This window comes from Colossoma macropomum, unplaced genomic scaffold (assembly GCF_904425465.1).
Source record: "Colossoma macropomum unplaced genomic scaffold, Colossoma_macropomum, whole genome shotgun sequence".
Lineage (NCBI taxonomy): Eukaryota > Metazoa > Chordata > Actinopteri > Characiformes > Serrasalmidae > Colossoma > Colossoma macropomum.
Window position 1 is genome coordinate 22,698,735 of NW_023494803.1, and position 18,686 is coordinate 22,717,420.

The window sequence follows — 18,686 nt, forward strand, 5'->3', positions numbered from 1 at the left end:
AAAACTGGGTGAAAGGTGATCATTTGAGAACCTTCAATGTCTTTAGCCTGAATGAGGGCGACTATTGCTGATGTCGTTAAGAGGGACACCATCTTTGTTGACTGAATCTCACCAATGACACTGTGTTTAATTTTGTTTCTGAGCCCATCTAAATCTGCATTATAGCAGTTTTATCAGCAATTATGTATGTAGTTTTTTACTATTTTACATATAATTTGCATAAATTATATCAAAACTGCTTTGACCAAGTCTGTTTTAGATGGGCAAGATACCTACGGGTGCTCTTAACCCCCATCACCTGCTCTCTTTCTCTCTCTCTCTCTCTCTCTCTCTTCTCTCTCTCTCTCTCTCTCTCTCTCTCTCTCTCTCTCTCTCTCTCTCTCTCTCTCTCTCTCTCTCTCTCTCTCTCTCTCACTACATCAGCCTTTTAGACTCTTTGGTTTTAGTTTTAACCTTCTAGACTGTTTAGTTTTATGCCCTAGGTAAGCCTAAGTGTTTTAAGCGTTTTTCATTCAGTTTTTAGCCATTCTTTCAGTTTTTCAGTTATATTTCCTTTTTCATATTCCTGTAATCCTGAAAAACACTTATTAAATTGTATCATCTTTATTTTTTTTACTTTTAAATTCACTGTGTGGTCTTATCCTTTCAGTTTAGGTGTATATTGCATCAGAGAAATTTTGAATGCGTCTATTTTCATACATTTCTAAGCTTTGCTGTGGTAAATTACCCAACAGTGTGTGCTGGTGAGGTTACCATTTACCCTTCCATGACACAGTTTGGCTTGAAAGAAAAGGTAAAGAAATCATTATTTAAATCTTGCACAAAAATGTTCAAATCTGTGACAAACTGTTACAATGCAGACACAGCAGGACATCACACATTAATATCTAATTGTTGAACTGCACAAAAATCTAGCTGACTGGAGGTCGTAGTGGTGTTGCAAACGAATGACCCATCTGTCATCATACAAGTCCTCTTATACACATATGGCCAGAAAGACGTTGCCGGGTCTATTAACGCACTGTATTTTACACTCACCGAGTTTAAACGGGAGTTCCTCTTTAAGAGGTCCTCATCCTGAGCGGACCGCCTCCTTTAGGCAAAGAGGGAGGAGTCAGTTTTGCTATAGCGGCTCTGATTGGTCGAGCAAGTCTTGGCAGACTTTTATTCTTTCTTCCGCTCGTCAGCATTGACCTCCCAAGATGGCAGGAGTGCGAGCTTTGGGTCTTCTGTCCAGACTTACAGTACGGCAAAGATACACTCTTTTTTCAGGTATCCACACTTCACAGGCTTATACCTGAAGTTCAGTAACTACACTGCACGGCCTTTGTTTTTCCCTCTAGTTCCTCACCTCAGTTGGGAAGCTATTAGGCTAATTCATTGGCTAGTAACGTTGGTAGCTGCTGGCTAACCTTACTGCTGACCCTCAGCGGGCTTAACATTTCCTTCAAAATACGGTACATAGCGTTTTATCGTCCATGGCTGCTCGGAGCTATGCGCACATTTAATAAAGCAGTTAAGGGCTCGAGTTTATTAGGTATTTTAATTAACCTAATTCGCTAGCTTAGCTTGTTAAGATAGCTAAGTTACCATGGTTGTAATTCAGGCGTTAGCTGGAAAGAGATGAGTAAAGGGGCGCAGGCGAGTAAGTGAATGAATGAATGAACGGGGTCAGCTGTCTGTAAACTCTTTGCTTGGTTTTTGCATCTAGCTGCTCGGTTCTTGCTCTAACAGTGGTTGTATTAACAATAGTGTCCCTGCTGTTCTGTAATCGGGTGATTTCACACTGTTAGTCCAGTTAGCAGTTATTATCTGGCCTTCTCATTTTGCCATTTTGCTGATGTGTGCTGTGAAAATAAACCGTGTTTCTTCTACTGCCCATTTTTTAGAGTTGATTTCTTAAAGTTATAAGGACGTTTCTGGCAAAGTCATTACTCGGGATATTGAGCTTGTGGAGGATATGGGTTAAAGTTCACTCGGGTGTCTGCTGTCAGTCAGTGTTTCTGTCCGCCCCCCCCGCCCCCAAGCATTCCGCCGCCGATTGACTGTCCTGTCTTAAGCAGGCCTGGCCTTACCTGACCCAACACTGTTTGTTTTATTTTTATCATTTATTAATGGATTAGGAATATTTATTAAGGGTAATTTTTATAAACCAAATGTTCTTTGTAATAAATGAATATTCACAGTTGAATGTAATTAATATTGTAGGTACTCGGTTGAATGTCTGTTAAAATGTAGATCTGTTTTCTGCTTTTTTTTTTATACAAAGATACTTCTAGAAGAAACTTCAGTGTTGCATCCTCCTTAATGGGTAAATGTTTGTTGATTATATTTCTGTCTGCCTATCTGTCTGTCTAAATTAAAGTTGCAATGAATGCAAGTTGCCAGTACTGATGATGCATGTTGTTACATTGTGTCCTAGTATTTTGTTTTCCTGAATATGTTAGAAATAACTTGGAACTTGAATCTGTATTCAGCTCGTACACACGTAAACTATGAGATCAAGGGAGATGTGGCCGTTATTCGCATCAATGACCCGACCTCAAAGGTAAATTTGGCTTCAACATGTTTACATTGTTGTTTTAAGTTTAACAAATTTCTTTTAATCAATTTTATCTATTTCTGTGTTCTCCAGGTTAACACCCTGTCAGTTCATATGCAAAAGGAGATGACTGAAATTATGGATGAGATTTGGGCTAACAATGCAATCAAAAGTGCCGTACTGGTCTCCTCCAAGCCTGGCTGCTTCATTGCAGGGGCTGACATAAAGTTAGTAATGTGTACCCTACATACCATTATCATGTGATAAAGTTTTGGTTTTGATTATAAGCCCATCAGCCTTTTCTGGAATATGGAAGTTGAAATGTTAATCCTGTGGTATTATTGTCCTGTGCTACTGTGTATGAGTGTTCTTGTTGATGTTTCATTTCCTTAACTTGTCTGCATTGTTTTAGCATGATCCAGGCCTGTAAAAGTGCAGAAGAAGTAACTTATCTCTCTCAGGAGGGGCAGAAAATGTTTGAAAAAATTGAAAAGTCCCCAAAACCTATTGTTGCTGCCATCAATGGATCATGTCTTGGTGGGGGGTTAGAGGTAAGTCACATTCAGAAACATGTCATAATATTTTTATGTTAATTTTATGTCTGTTGTTCACTATATACTTTATCATGCCTGTGTTTAATAAAAAGATCAAGCTGAACGGTTGCAATTTTATGTCAGATTGTTTCTTAAATTAATTTCTGGCTGATTATTAATACTTTATCAATATTAGATCATAGTTTGCCATTAGTATATTATAGTTTATTGTCTTCCTGAGAGGATTTTTTTTCCCAGTCCAGATACAACAGCAACATACAACATGTAAAATCCTATCAACTAGTTTTAAAGTTAGTTTGATGGCATACACTATATGGACAAAAGTATGGGGACACCTACACGTTACACCTACAAGAGCTTTTAGACATCCTATTCTAAATATACAGGGCTTTTCGGGGGCCTGTCAAGTTCTTCCATACAAAACATACCCAACTTTGTCTTTATGGACCCTGCTTTGGGGAACAGTCATGCTGGAACAGAAAATGGCCTTCCCCAAACTCTTCCCACATGGTTGGAAGCATACAGTTGTCCAAAATGTCTTATGCAGAAGCATTAAGATTTCCCTTCATTGGAACTAAGAGGTCTAGGACATCCCCTGAAAAACAACCCTGTAGTATTATCCCTCCTCCACCAGGCAGGTAACATTCTCCTGACAATTCACAAATCTCCATTCCCTCACAAATGTTTGTAAAGGCAGACTGCATGGCTAGGTGCTGATTTTATATATAATTTATATATATATTAATTTTGTCCATATAGTGTAATTTAATTTTATGACATTTGTTAAGTATCAGTCATTTTCAGTGATATTCAGAGTTTGCAAATCACAATAGGAAAGCTAGTGCACATAGTAAAAATTAGCTCTGGAGTAATGGTATATTCTGTGTTTTTTAAATGATGTACAAAAAATACAACTGTTTAAAAGTTTGGAATCACTGTTTTTGAATCGTTTGGTTTTAGAGAAATGTATAATATGAATTTGGCATACTAATCCTGTGCAGTTTCATAGTTTTCAAGTAATTAGTAAGAAGCTAGAAAACTTTAAAATAATTAAGGAATCTTAAACGTGTCCAGAATGATGAGTCGAGTTGTAAAAGATTGTAAAATGACTAAGAAAGCTGTATAATGTTGCGAATTAAGATATGATAAATTATGTGGAAATGCCTCATATTTGAAAAATGATTATTCTGTGGTAGACAACGTGACAGAAAATTGTTGTAAATAGGTAATTACAGTATATAGTAACGAATAAATGTTGAATAAAACATCTAAATATAGCTTGGTGTTTAGTTTGTTTGATTTAAATTTATATTCAAAAGGTATTGTTGTATATAAACTACACAAATTATTAATATGTGATTCCAAGCTTTTGGACGGTAATGTGTATGCCTGTACTTTGATCTTTTAGAATTTTTTGTGCTGAAAAACAGATGATATTTAATGTACAGCCTGATTCTGAGAAATTACTCTATACTCCTTTATAGTTAGTCATCGCCTGCCAGTACAGAGTGGCTACAAAGAATAAGAAGACAGTTCTGGGCACCCCTGAGGTCTTGTTGGGTCTTCTGCCTGGAGCTGGAGGAACACAGAGACTGCCAAAAATGGTCTTTAGTAACAAATAGAGTAAACAGAGCAATATTAGCACACTAATTAATTTATAACTTGTAACATTCACTTCAAAGTTGTATGCTTCCTGTAATGTATTCTCTGATAGATTATAATTATATGGATTATGAATTTGATTTGTAACAGATTATAACTCTGTATGTTAACAGGCCTTAAATGTTTGTTTCCATTTAGGTTGGTCTTCCTAGTGCCTTTGATATGATGTTAACAGGAAGAAACATCCGTTCAGACAAAGCCAAGAAAATGGGCCTGGTGCACCAGTTGGTTGACACCCTAGGTAATAATGTTTCCTTTCAGTTTTTTTTTTCTTGCAGTTTTCTCTGAAAAATACTGAAGGTTCATCAGCTTTTCAAATGAACAATCTGAAATGTAACCCAGGTCCCGGATTGAAGAGCCCAGAGGAGAGAACTATTGAATACTTGGAGGAAATAGCTGTTGACTGTGCGCGTGGAATTGTCAATAAGAAAATCCCACTTGCTAAAGAAAAGAGCGTGATGCAAAGTATGTTTGTCTTTTCTTTTTTTTGTTGTGTTCTTACTGTTCTCTGTCCTGCATATAATAGATTTCTCTTTGCAAATAATGTGCATCTTTTCAGAAATACAAGACTATGTTATGAGCTACCCGTTTGTGCGAAATCAGATCTACAGCACTGTGCAGAAAAAAGTTATGAAACAGACAAAAGGATTATACCCTGCCCCTCTGAAAATCATTGAGGTAAGTTCTTCTAAATTAAAAATATACATTTAACGTTACTTTCCCAGTGAACTGTGTCATTGTAAGTGAACATCAGGAAAGAAAGATTATAGGTGACTGTCTTTTCCCGTCATTATAAAATGTGGTTTTAAGCTTATATGGGTCATTTTTCAAGGCACATTCAGAGTCATTTTAATGTCTACTAATGTGACCTTACTTTGTTCCATAGTGTGTGAAGGCTGGTGTGGAGCAAGGATTAGATGCAGGATACCTAGCAGAGTCACAGGTAAAATGAATTCACTTGTAGAATGTGTTTTTTCTTCTGTATCTACTGATTAGAATTACTTTAGCAATCATGTAAATTCACATATTTCACTTTATCTTTCATTCACATTCCACTTTGCAGAATTTTGGCAAATTAGCAATGACGTCTGAATCCAAAGCACTTATTGGACTGTACCATGGCCAAGTTGCTTGCAAGAAGAACCGTTTTGGAGCCCCTGAAAAGGATGTTAAGTAAGTGCCTACTCTCAGGATTGGGGTCAGCTCTAAGAATAGACTGCTTTTGAAATTGGCCTACTGAACAGCCTGTTTTGATTAGTGTTTTTATGTTTTTGTAGACAGTAATTGGTGTCTTCCTTAACCAATCCCTTCTTTATAGAACACTGGCCATCTTGGGAGCAGGGCTGATGGGGGCAGGCATCGCTCAGGTGTCTGTGGACAAAGGCATTAGTACCATTCTAAAGGACACTACACTGGAGGGACTCAACCGGGGGCAGCAACAGGTTTACAAAGGGTGTGTAAGAATTTAACTATATATCACATCATAAGAGATTCATGCGTCTGTTTGAAAGAACACCATGTTACATCAATCCTTGTTGTTACTCCTAGACTTAATGACAAGACCAAGAAGAAGAGCATTACCTCATTCGAAAGAGACAGCATACTGTCCGGTCTTACTGGACAGCTGGACTACAGTGGCTTTCAAAAGGCCGACATGGTTATTGAGGCTGTGTTTGAGGACATTGCCATCAAACATAAAGTCTTAAAAGAAGTTGAAGCTGTAAGTAGACCATTAATATGTAGTATAGTCAGTTTCTGTGTAATTTATAGCCTGAGGCTTGGCAAGTATCTTTTTTACTCTGCATTTAAATTACGTGATGTTTAAAGTGGACAACAACTATCAGAGCTGTGACTTCCTAAGAGCTCTTTGCCACCAGTGTGGTACACCATATAGACTCATAGACTCCGTAGACTTGTGTATAATAATCTTCATTTGCTAGAGGACAGCTGCACAGTGTTGTAAACCTAGGGGAAGCAGTTGGGGGAAGTAGGGAAAGAAAAAAATACACATTTATTTAACATTTAAAAAGTCTGTGACTACTGAGTGGTTAATGAATTGAATTGGATGTGATTGGATGACTCCAATACAGATGGAATTGAATTTTCAAGTCAGAAGCTCTGAAACGGAATCTAAAACTAAAATCTGTATCGCATTTACGTGTAATCAGGTGCTCTTATCTGGAGCGACTTAAACAACCGAAACAGTTCATTTTACATTATCATGTTGAGGCATGTTTCTTAAGAAAACAGTGAACAAATCACATACTACCACTTCATTGAGTTCAACATCCATCTTTATGTATAGGATGTGTTTCTCATTTTTATTATACATGAATTATTTCATTCTAACAGGTCACTCCTCCTGAATGTATATTTGCCACCAACACGTCAGCCCTCCCAATCAAAGACATTGCAGCTGCCAGTACACGACCAGAGAAGGTAGGTCATCTTTCAAGGCGCTTTGAGGATTTTGAGATATTTTTTAGGTATGCTTGCAAACATAATCTCTCTGGTTTTCTCAGGTAATTGGAATGCACTACTTTTCTCCAGTGGACAAAATGCAACTTCTGGAGATCATTACTACTGATAAAACTTCTAAGGACACCACAGCCTCTGCAGTTGCAGTTGGCCTGAAACAAGGCAAAATCATCATTGTTGTTGGGGTGAGTTACCGTGTTTATCATGTATGACACTGAGCTGGCTTGACAGACCCTTCTTTTTGTGTGTTTTTGAAATTTAATCTCAGCTGTATAATCAAATTAGAACTACCAAATACTGTACAAAGTTACATTTTGAAGTCCCCATTAAACAAAATCCTTTAATTTACAGGATGGACCTGGGTTCTATACCACCAGATGCTTAGCTCCCATGTTAGCTGAAGCTGTCAGAGTACTCCAGGTATGTTGAGTGTCATTCTGTAAATGTTAAGATTTTATTTTGTTCTAAAACTATAAAGTAATGTACTGTACCTCTGTGGACACAGGAAGGAGTGGACCCCAAGAAACTGGACTCGTTGACTACAGGATTTGGATTTCCAGTGGGTGCAGCCACCCTAGCTGATGAAGTGGGCATTGATGTGGCCGCTCATGTGGCTGAGGACCTGGGCAAAGCTTTCGGCTCTAGATTTGGTGGAGGAAATCCCGAACTTCTGAAGACGATGGTGGAAAAAGGTTTCAAAGGTAATAGAAATCAAGATTTATAACATTTGAAATTTGTTGGAAAGATGTCAGTCATTGTGTACATATTGGGGCCCACGCTGATTTTGGGCCCACACTGATATTTCGCTAGGCCGCAAGTCTGGTAAGGGATGCTATTTGTACCAGCCTGGACTCAAACACAAAGATATCAACCCAGAACTTGAGGAGATTCTTGAGCTTTACAAGATGACACCAAACCCTGCAGTGTAAGTTTTTTCTTCTTCACCGCAAGCTGTGTTCTCACTTAAAGCCCTCTAACTCTATCTTGGAAAAGGCTGCATGTTTGGCTAATGCGTTTACAGTATACCTCAAACCAACACAGAAACAAACTCAAATGAAATGAGAGTTCACTGTTTAGAGTACACTAAATATCAATACTAATTTAAATTGGGCTACCTGCTGCTTGTTCAGAGGCAGAGGCATTGTTGAACATTCTGAATTGACTTACATTTGCATCATTCCTTTACAAAATTCTGTTTGAAAGGAATGCTGGGAATGTTTCCTGCGTGATACAATATATCCAATGTCACTTTTTTTTTTCCAGTTAGACTGGGACTTCTATTACTTAACCAATTTTACAATAAAAAATAATAAGAAAAATATATACAAATAGATAATGGTTTCTTTCGTTTGTTGATTAGTTATTAGGCAACTGTAGAATTCATTAATAGTCATTAATAGTAATTCACAAGTGGCAGGCCTTAGCTGCTTCTGTTTAATTATATGTGGTCATTCTGCCAAATTCATTCAATTGGTAATTGGTTGCCTCATAACGGACTGCAGTTTACTTTTCTTGAAGTGTTTACCTGGTTAGACTGACTGCATATTGTCTAGTCCTCCACAGTTGCTATAACTTGTACTGCAAATGAACCAACAATGGTTTCATTTAAAAAATCAGACACATCACTTACAAGGCTGTGCAGTGCAGTAGTGTTGATGCTTTGAGACTCTTCCAGCTCAGTATTTTAGAACAGTTTCCTTCCTGTTTCTGCTTTTCTGATGATGTTTGCTTCCACTGAGCAGGTCATCAGACTCAGACGTGCAGTACAGACTGGTGTCTCGCTTTGTGAATGAAGCTGTGTTGTGCCTACAAGAGGGCATCCTGGCCAACCCAGTAGAGGGAGACATTGGAGCTGTGTTTGGTCTGGGATTCCCCCCTTGCCTTGGAGGTGAGAATCACAAAATTTGGAATTTACTACTACGTTTAAGCCTCAGAATTATTATCATCTTGCTACGTATTAATTTTAACTAATTACTTACATAATTATTTATAAATGAATTACATTGACATTTCATTTACATTTTGTATTGACTGCATGTCTCACATTTACAAACATTGCAAAAGGCAAATGATTTTTTTTTTCTTTCTGTAAAACAAGACTGTATGCACAAAAGTAACTTTATAATAAATAGGTTTGTCATATCAAAATGATTTTTTAAAAAGTCTAGAATTTTGACCATGTTTGCAGTAAAGAGAAAATTGTGCAAAAAAATTGTGTGAATTTTTTTTCCTTAATTATTCCTTTATGGTTTTATGTTATATTACATAGTAACATTTTTTACAGATGTAGTGCACCATGTTGGACCTTTCTATTTATACTTAATTTAAGATCAGCATAAATCAGTTACTAAAATAAAATGGTGTCATTAACTAACACATTTCACTATAACAATTTCTGTTGGTGTTCACGGAAAAAAGAATCAATACAGATATGTGGCTAACCTGGTTCTGGTTCTGGCACATTGCATGTTTTATGAATGACGATTTGTATACATTGGCAAAAGCCAAACACGTACTGACTAGAATGTAACACATGATCAAGTAAAAACACAATAACAAAAGCAAAGAGCCAATTCCTCATTTATTCCCACACAATGTAGTTTTTAACTGTGATGCCTGGTAAATTATGTTATTCTGTTTCCACAGGCCCTTTCCGCTTTGTGGACACCTTTGGCGCTGACAAATTAGTGGAGAAGATGAGGAGGTTTGAGGAGGTGTACGGGAACCAGTTCACTCCATGCCCGCTCTTGCTTGATCATGCCAAAGATCCAAGCAAAAAATTCCATAAGTGACCTAATCATGTGCCATTAATGCCATTTATAGAATGAATTCTGTTTTTAATGTAAACAGAACATGACCGACTTGGTGCACTTAGAGAGAGAGAGGGGTCAGAATGTGTTATCATGTGAAAGGCCTCTACATGTTTAATGAAAGCAGATAATTACTATGTGCTTGACTAATATTAAATAGCCTTTTTACTGAATTATAATTTTGAGTTTGAGTTGCTTTTGTAAATTTAACATATTTGATAGCTTTGTATTTCCAATGGTTGTAAATGATGGTGAGAACTCAATAGGTTAAGGACATTTCTGTACAGTGTCAGACCAGATCCTAACAAGCAAAAACTGTCAATATTGTCTTTTCTCTTGTGCTTGATTTAGTTCAAGAGCATTCATTTATCTGTGAAACTGTTTTGATTTTTGGTGAATATTGGCACTTGCTGAGATCTCACTTTCTCTGGTTAGACAACAATCATGAGACAATAAACAAATGTTTGAAAGTTTCTGTTGTCACCAAATAATAAACATTCTCGAAATGTTCAATGTTAAAATGCTAAACATTTCCAACAAACTTTGGCTTGCACACTTGTCACACCTTGACCAAATATGATCTGGATGTGGTTTTGGTGTCTGTTAGTCTATTGTGTTATAGTACAGTGTAGAAAGCATCATCAGTTTTTAATCTTCATTGTGCTTTATTGCATGTTTTGAGTTCTGTTTCACCCTGAATAATATGTAGATTATACTTATAAAAGGGCATGCAAGTATTCAGAATACATATCCAGAATACAGAAATGTAGTATTCATAATCAGTCTAAGTTACGTTTTGTATAGGCAGTGTTCAGAATAGTCACCTTTTACATTTTTAAAAGAACACTTTTAGAAAACACCCTGTGGATGTAAAAAAATATATATATATACATCTTACGTTTAGACGTTTATGAACAGCCAATCGCTGCACATTTGTCCAAAGGAGGAGGAAGAAAACTACGTAAATATGCATAAAATGAAGCTTTTGTAACAGTGAAACCCAGTGCTGTTAGAGCTTACTGGAGTAATAATTGTTTTGTATGCTTAATATCTGTAGTATGATTTACTACTTCTGGGGAAAAAACTGATAACCTTCATGTGATTAACGCCACAAACATCTTGAAGAAAAATCACCCAGTGGGTGTCCACTATCTATACAGTCAGTACCTGATTCATGAGAAGCTCTCACTGACCATTCCAAGAGCTGTTTAAAGAATCCTCTTTGTTGACACTCAGTAATGTCTTCTGGGTTTGTCAAAAGGTGTTACAAAATGAATGGTCCCATGGTTTTTCAATGCAAAATCATTGTTTGTAAATGTGTATTAATTTTATACACACACACTCACATATATATATATATATATATATGCACAGAATGTTTAGACACTGCAGTCATATATTTGAGTGCTTCTGACCTCCCGATATAGGACTTTCTCATGGCGCCGTATCTACATTCATTACCTTCATAAATGTCACTCAGCAACTCGCCAACCAATCAGCGCTTAGTGGTAGTAATGCAAACCAATCAGCAATCAGTAGCAGCAATATTAATCAATCGGCTCTTGGTAGCAGTAATGCTAACGTCCTACGGCTCAAAACCTGTTAACTAGAAAAACTGAAGCATACAGGTAACTTTACTTAGATTTTTTCAGTGGTATAACGTTACATCCTTCACCTTTTCAAAATTAAAGTAAGGTCCTGCACAAATGGTTATAAACAAGCTTAATTTTTCGGATTTAGCCGTTTAGCTCATTTCATCCCCAACATAAAGGACTCGCCCGCAGACGCCCTCTAGTTTTGAGGTCATGTTTTAATACAACAGGAGAAATAGGAAGTGGCCAGGCTCTCCTCAGACGAGCTCTCTTTACCCTGCCCTAAAGCAGGTTAGGCATGCAGTATAAATGACTGTGTGCGGGTTACAGTGATAAAGTGTCTCCATATCAATGTATTTGCTTAAACAACTATTATTATTCTTGACGCTGATAGTTTAATTAAACACAACAGGCTGAATGTTTGTGAAAAGTGAGTTTATTGCACTACAAAACTAACATCAAAACCCATCACTCCCTTTATATTGTAACTACAGAGAATTCTGAAGGCAGAAACTTACTTATTACTCATTTTGCTATTAAGTCACCAGGCTAGTTCATCAAGAAACATCCCATTCATCAGTATGATTTTTCTCATTTTAGAGTTATTAAAAATGTAAACCAGGATTGGTTCTTAGGCTAAGCTAAGGTAAACACTGACCATCCACAACGTATCCCTTTAAAACCGTAAAATAATAAGAATCTAATACATTTACTACCCAACTAGTCAAGTGTTCAATCTCAAGTGTTTGATTTGGAATTGCCAGTGGCCACCCCGGCAAAGAAGCCTAGAACTGACCCTGACATGAACCAGGATAATTAAACCATCAGTAAAAAAAAGTGCAAAATGCATCAGTAAGAAGTTACCATAAAGCTGTTATTTTAGATTTAAATGTAAAGCCAACATAAATCATGTGGCTCAATTAATCCACTCAACACAGAAAATACTAATAAGTCCCTTTTGGGATAGTATTAAGAGAAAATGTATAAAATGCACCCAAACCACTGTAAAGATCACAAAAATAATCACTTATAACCAAGCAACTTCCCATGCTGAAATACCTCTGGTTAGTATATTATAAATGCAGCGTAGAAACATTAGTATAGCTTTAACCTATCCTTGCCATCACCCAGAATGTCTTCTAGAGAAAAGAATGCAATTGAAACTGATATTCAAAGAGTTGCTGGAAAAAAGAAAAACTTTTATGGAAATGACAAATTCTGATACTGCTTAAAAGAAGAATATGCAATTTAGAGCAAATAAAGAGCAGCTATTTAACTGAATGTGGTAGTAACAGGGCATGGTTCTTTTTAGGAGCCTCTTTTATATTTCCACAATGGACCTTTGCAACTGGGACTTCAGAGAAGTCCCTAAAGTGCACGATCTCAGGCAGATGTAATACACGGTCAGTGAGCTAGAGCAGCATTTGTTCACACAACATTCATTCTGGAAAGTTCAAAGTGTGCATCATCACTTTTAGTCTACACAGGAAGGGATTCACTCAGTTTAATCATTTTTCGAACCAAACATGAGATAAAAAGTCTAGTCTAACCTGTAAGCGAATGAAATTTATTAATAAAATATAATGAAGACCAAGAGAAGGTCGGTCAGCGCCCTTACAGCTACGGTATGTGCACTCAGCATTCCTCGTTTCACAAAAAGGCTCTGGAACAACAGAAACCTTGCTGTTGCTGGTGGTAAGGCACAGCTTTTGAATTGGATAAGGGGACATGGTATAAAAACATTCATTGACAGTAAAATTAGTAAAATTAAAAACTATCCAAGAACCTTACCATGAACTAAGCTCCCACATCTCCAAGTGGCATTTAAGGCACAATTAGTGTTCACCACAACATGAATACTAAGTGTTATATGTCCCTTTCGTACTTAGTTCTCATTTATCTACTAGTCTGTGATTATATGTATTTTCTCCCTTGCACAGTGCTGTTGACAGATTATCACTAAATGTACCAAATGCCCTTTTTGTTCTTTTAATTAATAGGAAATCAGGCCCTCTTTTTTCATTTGTAGAAAAGCTTGTCAAGTAGAGTGAAAGGTAAAAGTCTTATCCAGCATAATGGGCATTTAGGTTAACATTTACATTTAAGTTTTAAGAGACCAATCAGAAGTGGTGTAAATCATGCGAAGGGTTTTCTGTTCAACTGCAACACCTGACACCCCCTGCAGAGCCACTTCTGTTGTTCATATCAACATTTTCATTGGTGGCTTCCTTTCCAGGTGTCTGAAAGAAGAGTAGAATAGTAAAATTTAAAAGACAGTTTATATACAAACACTGAAACGATTCTAACATTTGTGTCTAGACGACTCTGGGCCAGACGTACATATAGCAGTATGCAAAAGTTTGGTCACCCCATATGTAACAAAATACATATTTTGTGAATTTTTGAAATGAAAAGAAATATTCTGAAACATTTTTGGGTCGGCCTGCATGCATAAAACTATCCACAGATTTTTAGTGATGTTCCAATCAGAGGACTGTGAGGGCTTTTCCAAAAGCTTCAGGTTGTGTTTCTTGAAGTAGTTAATGGTACATTTTGAGGTTTGTTTTGGATCATTGTTCTGTTGTAGATGCCAGTCTCTTCTCAGCTTCAATTTCGGACTGTCATTTTTTCTTCCACAATATGCTTAGGTCTAGGAGAATCTATTTTTCCGTCTACTCGTACAATGTTTCCTCTACCACTGGCTGTCACGCAGCCCCAAAGAGTAAGAGTTCAATCCCCATGCTTGACAGTTGCCAGATGTTTTTTTTTTTCTTTTCATCAAATGCTACTCCATTTTTCTTCCAAACTAACCTTTGGTGATTGTGGCCAAACAAAATCAGTCTACAGCACTTTTTTCCAAAATGCCTGCATATTTCAGAGGGTTTCCTTCTGACGACTCTTCTATGCAAATCAAAGTAGAATGGGGTCCTTTACTGTGATCTGAGGGTTCTGCTTTGCCGTTCTGACCAGCATACAAGGAGCTCTATCAGAGTTTACATGGTCTGCCAGAGCCTCATTTGACTTTCATATGTAACCTTAACTGCCATTTCTTAATGACATTTCAGGCAGTGAAATGTGTGAGGAGGAGCTTTGAGATCTTTCACACCTTTCACCTGCTTTGTAGGCATAGGTTAGGTTGATTTTCAGAGCCATCTAAGCCAGATGCTCCAAGAAGCCCATTGAGTGTTGAGTGTTAACACAAGATGTTAAGAGTCAGACAGTTTATTACGCTGTGGAAATGTCGTCAGCTGACTAATCGTTCTGAGACTTAACAGCTGGAAAGGTACCTTCAAAAGCTGGAAAACTTTTGCACATGCCACAATTTCTATTTTTATATATATTTTTTTAGTTTGTAAATGATGTGTTTACTTCCAAAATCAACAAAATTAGTAATCTGTCCAGGGTGCCCAAACTTTTGCATAAAACTGTATGTGAAATGCACGCGATGCAGCCACAATACATACTCAAAATTGACATATGGAAAATTAAGCCTGTAGCTAATCATGCAAACTGTGCATAACACCCCAACACCCCATTTGTCACCAAAGAGACAAAATTGCGAACTCAGTAATGGAGATAGTGGTGTTGGTGAATAAAGTTCTTACCCTCCAAAGCATGTACAGGAAGGTAATTCCACTCCAGCTCAAAAAGTACAGCTTAAAAATTACAGGTTACAATTGCATATTGCTGCCACCTTTCACACATTTCGCACAGTGCCTTCTTATATATGTACATCTGGCCCTTAGAGTTGAAACACTTATTTTGTTGGCAAACATTCTTTTACTTGTAGCAAATTGAATGAGATTGTGTTTTTCTGTTGGCAATTATTCTTTTAATTTTAGTAAATGAAATATGTAACTTGCAATAGCTTCACCCATTTTCTGTATGAATCTCTCTCAAACGCATATATAGGGAGAGGGGCACAATTTTCGTGCCTATGGCATGTAGACTGCATGTTTCGGCTCATACGCCAGTTTCATACAGAACACATGGGCAGAATGCGTTCAACTGGCACACAAGGCCCTCCATCTTCTATTACATTTAAACCATGTGTCAGACTACAGTCCTGGCAGTTCAGCGCACAGCAGAGTGAAGCATTCCATCTCATTAAACACATATGATTCACCTCAGCAGCTAATTAGAAAGGCCTTTTTGACTTGAATTCAGATAGTTTGAAGATGGAAAACGCTAATCTCTGCAAAGCTGCACCCCTGAATGAAACTTAAGCACTAAATTGATTATATAAACTGACACTACACCACACCACAAACAGCAGCAGAAGTAAAAGAGTTTTGTATACTCTACTAGAAATACATTTGCCATACAGATGACTAACCTTTCGCAATATTTCCTCAGCAAGTGTCAGGAAAGCTTTTTCAATGTTGATGTTCGCTTTTGCACTCGTTTCAAAGAACCGAATATTGTGTTCTGAAGCAATCTAAGAACAAAAGAGTCAAATATTAGGACAAAATTAGACAAAATCGTCCAATATGTTAAAAACTCAAACCTTAAGCATACATTGTATATATCCACCAGGCCGTTCACACATCTGCTGTGTAGCAAAATCTTGTGTACCTTGTCAAAGGAATTTACCTGTTCTCCCTTTGCTTTAGGTACCACACGCATGTCTTCCATATCACACTTGTTACCAAGCAGCATTCTTTCCACATCCTCATTTGCATGCTGAAGAAAAAATCAAGATCTATGTTATCAAGCATACAATCCACATGACAGAACACACTAAAACTACTCTGTTTAGTTTTGCCTTAGTTTCCTGAAAAAAAAAACGTCAAGCATTTTATGTAGAGACAATTTACTTCCGAGGAAGAAGCATTAAACAACAAACACAGATCAAATTGGAGATACTGCACAACAAAGCAAAAGCACATATGTACAAAATATCAAAAGGTGTCCCAACCCTTCAGACACACTGGCCTTCATGTTAAACTGCAGTCACTGTAAGATTAATCTATGATCTAAAGGGCTAAAATGACTTCTGCAAATGAGCACATCAGTTGCAGGAAGTCATATTAGCCCATCTGTTGTGGTTAGTGGCCCACCTCTTCAATGTTTCTCAGCCATTTGCTGATGTTCTCAAAGCTTTTGGCATTGGTGATGTCGTAAACCAACAAGATCCCCATGGCTCCTCTGTAGTAGGAAGTTGTGATTGTGTGAAAACGCTCCTGTCCAGCCGTATCCCTGATGGGAAACCATTTAAAATGGGCAAAATAAAATCACTTATGATACCACAGTTAAGCATCCAGTTTCAAACAAAGATATTTTCAAAGTCAGCTAAAGCACTTAACATTATTTATGTTATTATACAAGACATATTAATACATTTTCAGTATTAACCACCTACCATATCTGAAGTTTGATCCTCTTGCCTTGCAGCTCAACTGTCTTGATTTTGAAGTCTATTCCTGAAAAATCATAGAACAAACATTAAGACACCATTTTTCCAGTAGTTATGTAATCTCATCACTACATGAGATTTATGGTATAAATGGTGGCTTAACTAAATACTCTCAATGAATTTAGATTAGGGATACTCAGACGATCATAACATGGAGCAGGCAAGGTGCTAGGATGGGCTGGGGTTAGGGGATAATAAGCATTTCTTAGGTCAGACATACCATATGTCTAAAAGTCTGTAAACACATGGTCATCCAGGGTTTATATTAGGTATTGGAACACTTGTAAGGATTTGGCTGCATTCAGCCACAAGAGCATTAGCGAGGTCAGGTAGTGATGTTAGCTGTACGATTAGTTCTAGATCATAAACACCACTCGAACCCATCCCAAAGGTACTCGATAACTCCAGATAATGCAGTTTCACTGCTCCACAGCCCAGAGCTGGGGGGCTTTACACCCCTCTAGCCGACGCTTGGCTCTGGGCACGGTGACAGCTTCTCCAGAGCATCCGATTCTATTAGCAATGCCTTTGTACAGATATAAGTCATGCAGTGTGTGCAACGGAACCCCCTGAGGAACCCCTCAAGCAATGGGTGCAACCTGAAGTGGCTGAATTCACTATTTAGAAGTGGTGCCTGAATACTTTTGGACAATATTACCTTACTCGGTAGCTAGATAAACACGCAGTCGTGCTTTACTTACCGATCGTTGAGATAAACGTTGTATTAAAGGCGTCGTCAGAAAAGCGAAACAACACACAGGTTTTTCCTACTCCTGAATCTCCAATGAGCAGGAGCTTGAACAACAGATCATAAGTCTTCTTAGCCATTTAGCATAGAGATTCAGCGCGGACACCTCTTCGGTCAGCGTGTCCAAGTAGAAAGAAAAGCTTTGTGATGTCTGAATTTGAAAAGGTTACCGACTGTATATCATACTACCCAAATGTGATACTAAAAGCCAGCTCGATGTTGCTGCTGTCAAAGTTTGTTAGCGCTAACTAACTTAGCTATTAGCTACAGCAGGGCCACTTTCACGGCACAACAGAAGTAACCTACTAATTAGCTTAGCGCTAGCTTGTAAATCGAGGGCGATGACAGTATTTCCTCGGAAAGCAAATGCAAACTTAAACTGATTCTACAGCAGATAATAAAATAAAGTAAGTTTACGCCTTTCCCAGTTACGACTCAGACCCGACATCCGTCGCGGAACAAGCAGCGACCTGCGCATGCGCAGACTGTTTATGTTGGTATGAGGGTAGGATGTCCGGTCAGCGTTGATCAATAAAACGTGTAAATACAAACTGTGGACTTTTTCAAACATTGGCACGTATTTCAAACTCCACCATACACTATACACTGTTCTTATGTTATATGTACCATTTCAAACAGTATCACATAGTGTATGCAGTTTCAAACATTACATTATGTACTTTTGCTATATTTGCTATTGTTATACTTTAATATTCAAAACCTAGTCGTATACCAAACCCCAGTTTAACTGTACAGAGCTAATCTAGTGTGAATGTAGTTGGGCAACATTTGCGGAGGTGCTGCGTCTACGGCCAGCCATTTTAATTTCTGACGTTGATTAAAGAAGACCCTCATAAAGCTATCTATCTATCTATCTATCTATC

The 18,686-nt window shown here is 37.6% G+C and overlaps 2 protein-coding genes across 2 annotated transcripts; one reads left to right on the forward strand and one right to left on the reverse strand.

Moving 5' to 3' along the window:
* Window positions 1–1,144: 1,144 nt before the first annotated feature.
* Window positions 1,145–10,519, forward strand: hadhab (hydroxyacyl-CoA dehydrogenase trifunctional multienzyme complex subunit alpha b). The gene is made up of 20 exons (XM_036594194.1): window positions 1,145–1,272; window positions 2,270–2,311; window positions 2,478–2,548; window positions 2,636–2,769; window positions 2,955–3,093; window positions 4,581–4,700; window positions 4,897–4,999; window positions 5,101–5,223; window positions 5,318–5,436; window positions 5,645–5,701; window positions 5,822–5,931; window positions 6,077–6,211; window positions 6,307–6,478; window positions 7,111–7,197; window positions 7,281–7,421; window positions 7,588–7,656; window positions 7,742–7,937; window positions 8,047–8,161; window positions 8,979–9,124; window positions 9,883–10,519. The coding sequence occupies exons 1-20, from the start codon at window positions 1,203–1,205 to the stop codon at window positions 10,026–10,028; spliced, it is 2,295 nt and encodes a 764-aa protein (XP_036450087.1). The 5' UTR covers window positions 1,145–1,202; the 3' UTR covers window positions 10,029–10,519.
* A 1,537-nt stretch (window positions 10,520–12,056) lies between these two features.
* On the reverse strand, window positions 12,057–18,280 carry LOC118824202 (ras-related protein Rab-10-like). Its single transcript, XM_036594201.1, has 6 exons — window positions 17,756–18,280; window positions 17,001–17,061; window positions 16,699–16,837; window positions 16,232–16,321; window positions 15,975–16,076; window positions 12,057–13,878 (listed from the first exon to the last, which is right to left on the reverse strand). The coding sequence occupies exons 1-6, from the start codon at window positions 17,880–17,882 to the stop codon at window positions 13,795–13,797; spliced, it is 603 nt and encodes a 200-aa protein (XP_036450094.1). The 5' UTR covers window positions 17,883–18,280; the 3' UTR covers window positions 12,057–13,794.
* Window positions 18,281–18,686: the final 406 nt, after the last annotated feature.